Source organism: Syngnathus typhle, linkage group LG2 (genome assembly GCF_033458585.1).
Source record: "Syngnathus typhle isolate RoL2023-S1 ecotype Sweden linkage group LG2, RoL_Styp_1.0, whole genome shotgun sequence".
NCBI classification, from domain to species: domain Eukaryota; kingdom Metazoa; phylum Chordata; class Actinopteri; order Syngnathiformes; family Syngnathidae; genus Syngnathus; species Syngnathus typhle.
The window spans coordinates 1,705,118-1,718,228 of record NC_083739.1 but is presented as its reverse complement, the minus strand read 5'-3'; the positions used below and the strand labels follow the sequence as shown (position 1 = coordinate 1,718,228).

General features: G+C 42.7%; 1 protein-coding gene across 5 annotated transcripts in view; it reads left to right on the top strand.

The window, feature by feature from the left end:
* raph1b (Ras association (RalGDS/AF-6) and pleckstrin homology domains 1b) overlaps positions 1–13,111 on the top strand; it is a 30,442-nt gene that overhangs the window by 9,626 nt on the left and 7,705 nt on the right. For 2 of the 5 annotated variants that reach the window (XM_061263852.1, XM_061304879.1), the window contains exons 2-9: positions 726–810; positions 7,564–7,683; positions 7,861–7,966; positions 8,044–8,226; positions 8,347–8,783; positions 9,631–9,717; positions 10,949–11,023; positions 12,273–12,350. In XM_061263852.1, the coding sequence (XP_061119836.1) occupies positions 7,564–7,683; positions 7,861–7,966; positions 8,044–8,226; positions 8,347–8,783; positions 9,631–9,717; positions 10,949–11,023; positions 12,273–12,350 (1,086 nt within the window). In that variant the 5' untranslated portion in view covers positions 726–810. Of the gene's footprint in view, positions 1–178; positions 811–7,563; positions 7,684–7,860; positions 7,967–8,043; positions 8,227–8,346; positions 8,784–9,630; positions 9,718–10,948; positions 11,024–12,272; positions 12,351–13,111 lie in introns of those variants that run through there. The other 3 variants (XM_061263861.1, XM_061263869.1, XM_061263879.1) reach the window with 3 other exon arrangements.

Here is a 13,111-nt window from a genome sequence, read left to right as displayed (position 1 = left end):
TGTGTGACGATCATTGGGACTTAAAAATTTTTTTTTTTAAAATAAAAAAAAAAAATTCATAAAAATCGGGTGCGTATTATACATGGGTACAGGCTTTTTTCCAGCATCAACGTGCCATTTTTAGGGTGCGTATTATACATGGGGGCGCATTATACACGGAAAAAAACGGTATTTCAGAAAAAAGATCATCTTTGGGAACAACCGGATGTTATTCTGCCGGTCAGGATCACTGCGCGTGCGCTAGCTAACTCGATAGCGAAGAAATGTTTCGGATTTGTGTAGGGTACATTGTGACAGCATCTGTAATGGCGGCCTCCGTATGATAGCCGGATTAAAAAGAAAAAAAAAATGTACCCATGTATAATACACACCCCAGATTTTAGGACAATAAATTAGTTACATTTTGCGCATTATACATGGAAAAAAACGGTACTTCCATTGCATTTGCGGCCGGATGAAAAGGCTTGGAGACAATCATGGTCGTAAATCAACATGGTCACATGGTGTTCTGTGAGGGAGAAGCATCGGAGTCAACTTAATGCTTCCAAGCTATACCGGGTAGCAATTCCTGCTTCACTCTGGAGTTAATCTGTTGCCTTCTCGTAACAGAAGGATCAGTCTGCTCTCCTCCAGCTGCCAGCTTGTTCTGTTCCTCCGCCGCAATCTTTGAGTTGCGGGAATTTCCGTGACTGATGTCTTTGCTTGTCCTTTTGTCTCTTTCTCAGCGGATTAAAGGCCCCCGTCAGAGTGGAGCGGTGGTTTCGACTGACCTACAACCTCGAGTAGGAAGAGGGCCAAGCCACTTCAGAAGTAAGAGTTCCTGTAAACCGGGGGTGACTAATGGATGGTGGCGATAAATTCAAAAGTGCACATCTGTCAGTCAGCTCATTTCAAAACAAATGCACAACTTACCGTGATCGCAAACAACCACGGAAGTTGCACTTACCGTAATTTTCGGACTATAAATCGTGTTTTTTTTCATAGTTTTGGCGACTTATACTCAGGAGCGATTTATATACACTACTGTTCAAAGGTTTGGGGTCACAAAATTGTTTGGGTGACCCCAAACCTTTGAACGGTAGTGTAAATATTATTATAATAAAATATTATAAATTAAATATTATAAATTATATCTTATATTTGTATAAGATTATATATAATCTATGAATATAAGTATACATATATATTATAAGATTTTTTTTACACAGAAGATTGTATGTATAATCTATAAATAATTATCTAAATAAATATATACACTACCGTTCAAAAGTTTGGGGTCACCCAAACAATTTTGTGACCCCAAACTTTCGAACGGTAGTGTACATGTTTTGCTGAGGTCGAGGAGGGATGTGTTGTTTATGCAGCGACATTTTTATCAAATCGGTAGCAGACATTCAGCCCCTTCTCAAAGCATTGAATCATTATGAAACCTTATAGCGTCTGGGACTGAAGCCATTTTTTTTTTCCTCTCGTGCAAATAATAGCAAAGAATTGGCTTAGTGCTTGTCTAAATTGAGTTAGTATGGAGTGGAATCACTTTGCATTAACAGTCCGAGTGATTGTACGTAACGGTTTGATTCACTTTGGTTGTATTTGACAAAAGTGCATCATTGTGTCGTTTGACACGACTATCCTAATATGAGTAGGATTTATATATACCGTAATTTTCGGACTGTAAGTCGCGTTTTTTTTCATCGTTTGGGTGGGGGCCCGACTTATACTCAGGAGCAACTTATATACATATATATGTTTTGTTTTCACTTTTTTGGGCATTTTATGGCTGGTGCGATTTATACTCCGGTGCGACTTATAGTCCGAAAATTACGGTGTATATATAACCAACGGTACAAAATAAACAAAGAGAAAACTTCGGGATTATTTACCAACCGAGGATGAAAATCTTTTGAAAAGTGACCGCTTTTCTCCATTTCATTCGTCTGACTGACTCTTAACGCAATGTCACCTTGACACTAATATTAAATCCTCAACATGTATCGTGAGTAAATAATTGGAATGTTTCTTTGAAAGGGGAGAAGCTTCAGTTGAGCCCAATAAGAAAAATAAGGTGCATTTCACAGATCTACTTGAAATACAGATTGATGGGGACAAACGATTTATCATGCACAAAGCCCATTATGCAGCGAGCGGCTCTTCAATAAAGCCTATTTGTCAACAAACCTTGAGAGCATCATACTCTGTGGCTAACCGCATTGCTAAGGCAAAAAAAAAAAAATCATTCACTACTAATGAAGCTGGCTGTTTGTGCATAAATGTTGAATTATTACATATTCTATGAATCAAATTCACAAACCTTGGTCACAAATGAAAATCCAGGATAGATTTAATCACACTGATATTTACTGCAAACCATTTATCATTTTTATCCAATTGCATTTTTTTTCTTCTGTGATGACTATGTGTGCGATGAGGGAGGTGCAGTAAAAATATCATGCCGATTGCCGTTTGGTTTGGCCGACGATGGCGGATGGGTGCCCGGGCCGCTTGACGTCATTAAGAAAATTGCCCACCACTCTTTTACTATGCTTGTGCTGATATGACCAAGCGAATGAATCATGTGATGTCGTCGCCGCCGCCGCAGTGGTGACTGGCAATACTTGCAGTGCTCTGTGTTACCATGGAAACAGATGTTCTCTGGTTGATCTCGGGGAGCTGTTGTTCATTGCATCTGCTGACCAATTTCATTTCGACTCTCCTCGCTGTCCATCTGTCGGCCTTGTCTCCCCTCTTTCCCTCTCAGTGGCCATTTCTGCGCCCCTCCTTGGTAATTGGGTGTGTAAGCCCGAGCGGTTGACTGTGTCACGCTACGCTTGGGTGCGCTAATTTAACAAAGTGTGGCTGGGTAAATGTGCGTCTTCTGCTTTGCTTGCACATTGTCAGTCACAGTTGACTAACGACGTTGGACTCGGTTGCCCCCATTGCACTCTCCTCTCTATTCAGATGGAGGCGACGCCCTCATTCCCTCCCTTCCATCACTTGGGACCTTCCGTCGTCGTCGCTCCTTATTTATGCCACGTGTCATATTGTGTCCGTTGAAATAGAAATCTTTTCGAGATAGCTTCTCCTCATTTTTCCTTTGCCATTTACAATCAAACTCGAAAATCTCTATTTACCGTATTTTCCGGACTATAAGGCGCACCTAAAAACCTAAAATTTTCTCAAAAGCCGACAGTGCGCCTTATAGTCCGGTGCGCCTTATATATGGACTAAATTCCTAGATCTAAACTGGCCCGAAGCATTGTGTCATGAAATCAATCATAAGTGGCCTGCTGAAGACTATGAATCATGAATCAAAACGACTATGGATCATTATTTTGTGTTTATAAATTAATTTGTTGCGTCTGAAGTTGAAATAGAAATGATAAATAGAGAATAATTTGATTTGGTTTAAAAATCTGACATGATGCATTAATGGTGCGCCTTATAGTCCGGTGCACCTTATAGTCCGGAAAATACGGTAATTGAAGCACCACAACTTTGGAAGATTTCAAACAATTTAACCTTGTCTCATCCTGACTAGCTTGTCTTGAGCATTGACGAAAATGTGGTTTTTGCAGGCAACAGTTCAACCCATGTTGACGGCCAGAGGATGAGTCATAGTTGCATTCCTCTTGTTGGGCATGAAAGGAATGATTGGACAATTGGTCAGGCATTAGCCATGTCTACAGTCATTGGCCTAGGAGAAACAAGCTCAGGCTGGCTCTCTTCTGCATGTGGAAGGATGTAACCAGGTCCAGGGCTTGTCTCAAACTTAGTCATCATAAGGGTATTTCAAGACAATAGTGTTTTTTGTTCTCTTGCCAACCACCCTGTTTCCTGAGTGACTAAGCCAGGAAAGGATTCATTGGTAAGTTTGAAAGTCACAGTCCTAAGACTGATCGGTGAGAGTCAGCATGGTGACAAGACCACAGATGTTAGCATAGGTGGCGACGTCAATAAGCTAATAAGGGCAAAGGCCTTTTCATATGGATGGATGGATGGCAAGTAAATCAAAAACAAAAGATGCCGGCACATTGTGCAGCATACGGTTAAGTAATACACAATATTTTTTTACGCCCACGTTGTCCCTTCCAACATGGCCGCCACATATGCACGTCAATTAGCCGGGCTGCTACGACATGCTGGCGTAACTCATATTTGTGGAGTAGTAGAAGAAGAATAGGAAAGGCTAAGCTAACGGTTATCTACATTGAGGTGGTATACTCATTTTTGTTTTGGTGATGGGCAAGTTTAGGATTGTCTGCACGGAAGTCAGCTTTGAGAGACTTTCGATGTTCGTGAGCCACAAAGTAACCTGGTAAAAACGAATATGAAAAAAAGTTCAGTGCTCTTTTTCCCCTTGAATCTCCAATTTCATCATAAACATCTATCACGGACCTTTGGCCGACTCAAAAATGAATGCTCTAAGACCCATGGAAAATAAAGCTTACTTGCAGTTGGAAGCATCCACATTCTGTTTGATGCCAAAGTCGTCTTCAGGCAGCATCACTTATTCCATGTCATGTGCCTGAAAATGAGCAGAGTCAGCAAGTTTCTTTTTTCAACTCTCATTGACCCTAGGTATGAAAATCTGAGAGGAGCACATACCGTTTTTTTCCATGTATAATGCGCCCCCATGTATAATACGCACCCTAAAAACGGCATGTCAATGCTGGAAAAAAGCCTGTACCCACGTATAATACGCACCCAAATTTGGACTCCTACTTAAGTCCGTAAACGTAAAATGATTTCAGAAAAAAGATCATCTTTGGGAACAAGCGGATGTTATTCTGCCGGTCAGTATCACTGCGCATGCGCTAGCAAAGTCGATAGCGAAGAAATGTTTCGGATTTGTGTAGGGTACATTGTGACAGCAAACGAGCAGCTCATCGAGCAAGCATCTGATACGAGAGCATTGTGTTCGGATGGAGCGTGTTTGAAGTGAACAGCGGAGAAGAAAGCGCATCTGTAATGGCCGCCTCCGTATCATATCCGGATAAAAAAAATGTACCCATGTATAATGCGCACCCCAGATTTTAGGACAATAAATTAGTTAAATTTTGTGCATTATACATGGAAAAAAACGGTAAGTAGTTTAAGCCTTCCTATTGTATGTGCGAGTGTTGGCATACTTCAAACTTCTTGCAAAGACTGAGGGGAAAAAACGACACACCCCGCTCTTATTTTCAGATGTCCCAACACTCTGACGAGTGTCTAAAGATAGAAATAGTCTCCCGCTTTTCATCATGTGCTCGTGTCTTCACGTTCTTTAGGGCTGTCTCCAGAGAGCATTGCCACATTTTGTCATCGCTGCTCAGCCTTCAGCAGCAAAGGGACTGGCGATCTCTGAACCCCCACCATCGCAACCTCCTGACCCCTTCGCCACCCTTAGTCACAGGAGACAGATCAGCGTGGGTCACACTCAGACCAAAGAGCAGGACCTCTGCAGTATCGGCAGATGAAAGGCCTCTGCTGTCTGGTTGAAAATGATGCCTTAGGACATATGCGTGCTTTCCAAGCGTCCCTGAACCTCCCTCGGGTCATAGTCTCTAATCTTAAAAGCACCGGCTCAGGTGGTAATTCACTTAAAACTGCACCGAGGATGCAATTCCATTCGAACGACAGCAACCCGCTTTCTGTTCTTGTCGTTTCCTCCCTTCCATTTTGTCAGTTTTGGTTTTTTTTTTTCAGTTGGAAAGTATTTGCATATTCATTGACCTTAGTCTATGTATGTGTGTCTACTGGCAAATTAGTCGGGAAGAACTGCAGGTTGATTGCTGTCCAAACACACTTGTAAAAAGCGAGTGTTTGCACACAGTTGGATTCAAGCCATTCTTCTCTCCTGGTTCTCCTACACCCAAGGCCAATGTGTAAGCAGTCTAATTTTGCACAAATACACGCCATCGATTGTCATGTCTGACGTGTTTGATGTGCGTCTTAGTTCTTCTGCAGTTGGCTACGTCGGTTTGTTGATCCGGGGGTTATTTGCACACGTTGGATGTGCTAACTCATTTTGCAGCAATGCCGGTGTCACAAAGTCTAGACAATCCAAATGAACCTCTATGCAGATCAAAAGACCATGTGGTGTATATATAATCCTAAGTAGTCCCCCCCCCGCTAGTTGAGCAGGGCTGGAGGGGGGTCGTTTAGGTACTGGATCAAGACAACTGGTAACATTTTGCTGACTGTATTGGGAGTGAAGTATTTTACAATAGGTGTGATTCAGTCATGTCACTGCGGCTATCTCTTGCGACTTAGTAGTTTAAAGCACATTGTTCGGTACAAGCTGGCATGGCGGTTCATTCCATATAGTGCAGGGGTGTCGAAGTCATTTTTTTCGCGGGCCGCATTGTAGTCGTAGCTACTTTCGGAGGGCCGTTATGACTGTGAACCCGAATAAATGTATGAGCACCTCATATTAAGTAAAAGCGACAAAACCGACCGACAAATAACTCGTTTTCAAATCAGACGAGTAAAAACTAGTCAAATATTTAGAAAAAACATATATACACTACCGTTCAAAAGTTTGGGGTCACAAAATTGTTTGGGTGACCCCAAACTTTTGAACGGTAGTGTATATATTTAGATAATTATTTATAGATTATATATATATATATATATATATATATAATCTTCTGTGTTAGAAAATCTTATAATATATATGTATACTTATATTCATAGATTATACAAATATAAAATATAATTTATAATATTTAATTCATAATATTTTATTATAATAATATTTACACTACCGTTCAAAGGTTTGGGGTCACCCAAACTTTTGAACGGTAGTGTATATATTATTAAAAGTGAAGACAATTTGCAATTCTAGTAATGACACATGGATTTGATGCACAATTTGTCTTTGCGGGCCACATCAAATGATGTGGCGGGCCCCCGGGCCTCGACTTTGACACCAGTGGATGGAATCATCCTCTTTTCATAAATAAGGATGAAGGTGATGAGCAATGTCAGCACACCATCTTGCACAGTCGCTTATCAAGGTGTATTGTTGATGAAAGCCATTAGCCAAATTTGTTCTTTTACAAGTGTGCACTAAACTGGCAGCCCTTTGTATTTATCGGTCCTCGTGGTTTTGTTACATTTGTAACCTGATTATTCATTCTTAAGAAATAATGGGTGGATCAATGTCTTCTGTTGAATAAATAAATATAAAGCAGACTTCAAAATGCAAATCAGCTCATTTCAAAAAAAAAAAAAACAAGCTGAATGAGTCAACGTCTCGAATATGGGTGAAATGGCACACAGCTGCAGTTTCACTATTTCCCTATGAGCCCACAAGAGGGCGCTGTGTTGTCACTTTTTGAAAGCGCGCAGCAGTGGTTTGGCTTTGCCTGCCTCTCTCCGCTTGCTACCGTGTGCCAGACTGCTTTGCATGACATTGTCTCCATGGCAACGCAGCATCATGTGATTCTTGTGGTTTGTAATAGATGCCCACTCAGTTTCAGACTTTAAGCCTGAGCTAAAATTCACATTTCAGTGCGCAGGAAAAAAAAAAAAAGTGCATGTTCAACTAACGACTTGCCTTTTGGATGTGTCTGCTAGATGGAGCAGGTATCGGATGACGAGTTGGACCATGGAGCCGAGGAGGACAGTGACAAGGAGGACCAAGACCTGGACAAAATGTTTGGAGCCTGGCTGGGGGAACTGGACAAGCTCACACAGGTTAACACACAAATCTACTTGAGGATGAGGCTGTAACTATAGTCACTTGCCACACTCTGTGTCCTAGCAACTCTCCTTTTATTTTACCACCTCCATTTTGTTAACGAGCACTCTTGTGTGGGATTACAAAGCAGATGAACGCCACTTGTTTTGGTTTTACCCAAATTGTTTTTATAGAGCATGGATGACGGCAGGCCCCAGAAGGCACTGCAGAAGCCTCCGCTCAGGCAAGAGACAAACATTGCCAACTTCTCCTACCGGTTCTCAATGTATAACATAAATGGTGAGAGCGTTCATCTCATTAACGGGACGATTTGCTTCATCGAAAAAAAAAACCCGAACTATCTCTTTTCCATGCAGAGGCACTGAACCAGGGCGACACGGTGGACTTGGATGCTCTGATGGCTGACTTGTGTACCATAGAACAGGAGCTCAGTACTATTTCCAAGCCAAACTCTCGGAATCAGAGCAAGCGTGCTCCAGGGGGACGCGGTGCCAGCGCCAAGCAGCCTGGCACCAGTGGAGGGGGAAGCAGCAGTGGAGGTTAGTCCCCTTGACTTGCAGGGTTGGGGTGAATTTAGGTTCAAGTACAAACTCAGCCTTGTTTTCAAATGGACATTTTGGCATGGCGTGCTTCACACCGAAATGCATTCAAAAAAACAGGAAGTGCCAGTAGCAGCACTCGGGCATCTCCAGCCAACACGGTGCGAGGCGGCAGCGGTGTCAACACCCGCCCTGTGGCTTCCAACATTTCCCTGGACGACATCACCTCCCAGCTGGAGAAGGCCTCGCTCAGCATGGACGAAGCGGCGCGTCAGACGTCCTCGTCGTCCTCCTCGTCCTCGTCTTCCTTCTCCTCCGCCACCATGAGACGTCCCTCGTCCGGCTCATCCGGCGGCGGGCAGCACCATCGGCGGACGGGTTCAGTGGGTGCGGTCAGCGAACAGGAGGCTGCGTCCCAGCGCTCCAGCGTCAACTCGGCGTGCGCTTCGGCGTCCAGTATGGACTCCCTGGACATTGATAAAGGGGTGACGACGGGCGGGGAAGCGGATGGAAGGAGCAGCCCGACCCTACAGAGACAGAACCAAACCAGCACAGAGGTATGGCATGAACATGTTTATAATAACACTCCGATTGGAAAAACGCAATCTGCTTGTTATCGTGTACGTTTAACCGCAAAGCATGTGAGACGCCGCATGCAATACAGCACATTTATTGTTATTGCTTTGAGTGCTTTGCTAATGAGTGCCTTGTACCGTATTTTCCGGACTATAAGGCGCACCTAAAAAGCTAAAATGTTCTCAAAAGCCAACAGTGCGCCTTATAGTCCGGTGCGCCTTTATATATGGACCAAATTCCTAAATTTAAGATGGGCCGAAGCATTGTGACATGAAATCAATCATGTTTTTTTTATTCTATTTATTCTATTTGTTTTTTAGCTCATGCGCGGATCGGTTGGCACTTTTTAAATTTCGTTGTACAGGTGACAAATAAAGATCTATTCTATTCATAAGTGGCCCACTGAAGACTATGAATCATGAATCAAAAAGACTATGGATCATTATTTTGTGATTATAAAGTAATTTGTTGCGGCTGAAGTTGGAATAAAAAAGATAAAATGGAGAATGATTTGATTTGGATTAAAAATCTGACATGCATTAATGGTGCGCCTTATAGTCCGGTGCGCCTTTATATAAGGACAACGTTTTAAAATGGGCCATTCATTGAAGGTGCGCCTTATAGTCCGGAAAATACGGTAATCTTCTAAGCGTGACTGCTCCAGAATGAATGATTGAAGGCAAGGTTCACGAGGAAAGTGAGAAACAATCCATGTTTCCAATCATTCAGTGAAGTTTGGCATGCGCCGTGACCTCCCAGACCAACCTTGCATGTGTTCATATTTGCATCATTTCTTCTATCTTCATCAACACACGTGCACATTTGCAGCATGTCACACTGCGGTGGGCCGACGGTAAAAGGGCTAGGCGGCGCCTTGACTTCACCTCACAGGAGGATGAAGTGGATCGGGCCACTGTAAGTGCATGTGTGTGTGTGTCTTTGTGTGTTTCTCTGTGCCTGCGCATGCGTGTTAATCTTTTCGATTACGCTGCCTAATATTGTTAGCATGAAGATACATGGGCAATATTAGGAACACCTACAGACATTTTAAAGCCACCCAAAAGATTCGACCCAGCTGCAGTGGGATGTAGCGTCACTTCAAACTACCGTAATTTTCGGACTATAAGTCGCATTTTTTTTCATAGTTTGGTTGGGGGGGCGACTTATACTCAGGAGCGACTCATATACATATATATGGGTTTGTTTTTTACTTCTTTGGGCATTTTATGGCTGGTGCGATTTATATTCCGGTGCAATTTATAATCCGAAAATTACGGTACATAATGGAAGCTGCCATCTTGTTCGCGTCATCTTCACTGCTGTTCTCAAATCAACACCAAAGTGGAATCTGAAAGTCGGATCAATATTTTGAGTGTCCTTGAAAACGGCGATTATAATTTTAATCCAAACTCTGATTGGATGGAAGAAATTTTGTCCATGTAAACGCAATATTGATCAATTCAAGTACCGTAATTTTCGGACTATAAGTCGCAGTTTTTTTCATAGTTTGGGTGGGGGGGGGGCGACTTATATACATATATATGTTTTTTTTAACTTTTTTGGGCATTTTATGGCTGGTGCGACTTATACTCCGGTGCGACTTATAGTCCAAAAATTACGGTATGTCCGACAGTGATGTTCATACATTTTTATTGTAAAAACAGGAGATTAATAATAATATCAAGACCGCACCATACATTGATTATCACAATATTGTGAGGAGCTAGGTAGTTCTTCTTTTGCTGCGCCACCTTTCCATATATTGAATCTAACTAACTTCCACATTTAATAGCCAAGTATCAACCACTCACGGAAAGCTAAGGCCAGTCGGCTTTGGGGTCAAATTTCAGGATGGAGTACCGTATGACCTTAACAGGTGACCTCTGTTCAACTTTGGAATGTCCAACCTTTCACGAAGCAATTGTTAGAGAAGAGCAAAAACGATGGAAACACCGAACAGTTTGACATTGAAAAATTTCGAAAAGCTCAACTGAAGCTCACTGGAATGCTTTGAAGCTTGCGCTGAAATTTCACCCAAAGCCGAATATCCCTAACTTTTTCCCTGCTCGACAATTATTAATGACCAAACATTGACGTCTTTATTTTTCCTTTCCTCTTGGTTCTGTTTTGTTCTTCTCACCCCAAGCACTCGTATCTGGACCAAGAAACCTCGCTCATTCTGAAAAGCATAGCTGGAAAGCCTTCTCACCTCCTGACTAAGGTGATTTTTTTTTTTTTTCTGGTCTATATCGAATTAATGCTCACCCTCTCTGCTTTTCTGCACGTCACCCATGCTTTTCACAATGATGCCTACCTACATCACAATCACTTTTCTCTTGCATTGGCGGACTGTCTGACCTTGAATTTAACACCGGCTCAATGCCTTTCTCAAGGGTTCTCGTTTTAGAATGAACTAAAAAGTCAGGATAAGATTTCCATTGTGTCGTTTGCGTTGCCGCTTGCATTCGGCTCCATTTTTGGGCGTGTGTGAGAAGCAGCAAAGACGAAGATGTGATTAAAGCTACTGTCGGAACCTTCGTGACTTTGTTTCACACACCAAAGGACGACTAAAAGCTTGCCGCTGCTCAGTACGTGTCAGCCAAACACTGCTTGAGTCAGTCATGTGTAAACACTAGTCTGGGTCAAGGAGCTAAGAGGCTTGAGGCGCGCTCCTCGATACCCCCACCTTGAGGCTAACGCACACACACCACTTGAAATATTCAACATTTTACCCAAATTCTCCATCCTTGTCTTGGTGCGTTAGTGCTGAGGGTCAGTCGTGGTCACGGTAGCCCACCCCCATCGCCTGATTGGTTGAAAGAGAGACAGTCGTGGAAAATGGAGCTCTCTGGATTGGCAGAACTGCCATTTGGTGGGTGTCCCTCGTTTGGTCACACTCTTAAACCAGAGAGAGAGAGACTCAGGTCTTCTTGTCTGCTCGCATTATCTCATGGCTGAAGGTATTTTTCCTTATATGGCGTTACGTTTGTAAGTTGGATGTTTTGGTCCTATCCGAGGCTTTGTGAAGTGATCCCACGCTCCTCAGAAGCCCGTAACGCTCTCCCGGGATCCCCTCGTATTGTCTCGTTTTTTTCCTCGTACAAGGGATCAAAGGCAGCTGCTGCTCCGAAAGGATCGAGAAGGGCGACGAATCAAGCGCCGTATTCGATGGAACAGATAGATACCGGAAGGAAATTGGCGGAGCGATGTCGTAATTGATGAGATTTGGCTTTACGGCGTTTGTTTTTCGATCCGTTATTCACTCGGGGACACAAGGAGGTGTTTTGTTCGGCAACCCGCAGAATGGAGGTGATGGCATCTTGTTGGAGGGGGCAGGTGAGTGAAGCGAAACCTTTTGGCGGCGCCATTACGTTGAAGTGGAAGTTACCGAGTCCGGACTTCACGGGGATGGCGAGGAGGTTACAAATAGTCCAACGTGGATTAACCGCGCTGCTATTTCGACCATTCAGGAGGAGCACGCCGCCAAGCTAAAGGCGGAGAAGATCCGAGTGGCCCTGGAGAAAATCAAAGAGGCGCAGGTCAAAAAGGTAAGGCCCTCCTTCCTTTCGCGTGTCCTCAGAAGCTGGTCCGACCCGTGTTGATACGGCTGTCTTGTCATATCGGCCGCGTCCCGCGTTCCTTTGTGAACTTCATTCACAGCCCCGAAAGTAGGTCATTGCAGCATTTGATTGTGAGCGTGCATCTGCAAGAGGTTGCAAAAGAGATCTAGGGTGCATACATTTGAAGCGTCCCCTGTTTCTTCAAGAAACCCCCAGCTTCTTTCTCCGTAATGGAGCCATATCATTTCAAAGTAAAAAAGCTTCGGAAGTGAAATGATTACCGTAATTTTCGGACTATAAATCGCACCGGAGTATAAGTCGCACCAGCCATAAAATGCCCAAAAAAGTGGAAAAAAAACATAAATACACTACCGTTCAAAAGTTTGGGGTCACAAAATTGTTTGGGTGACCCCAAACTTTTGAACGGTAGTGTATATATTTATTTAGATAATTATTTATAGATTATATATATAATCTTCTGTGTAAAAAAATCTTATAATATGTATGTATACTTATATTCATAGATTATATATAATCTTATACAAATATAAGATATAATTTATATTTAATTCATAATATTTTATTATAATAATATTTACACTACCGTTCAAAAGTTTGGGGTCACCCAAACAATTTTGTGACCCCAAACTTTTGAACGGTAGTGTATGTATATAATTCGCTCCTGAGTATAAGTCGCCCCCCCACCCAAACTATGAAAAAAAAAAAACGTGATTTATAGTCCGAAAATT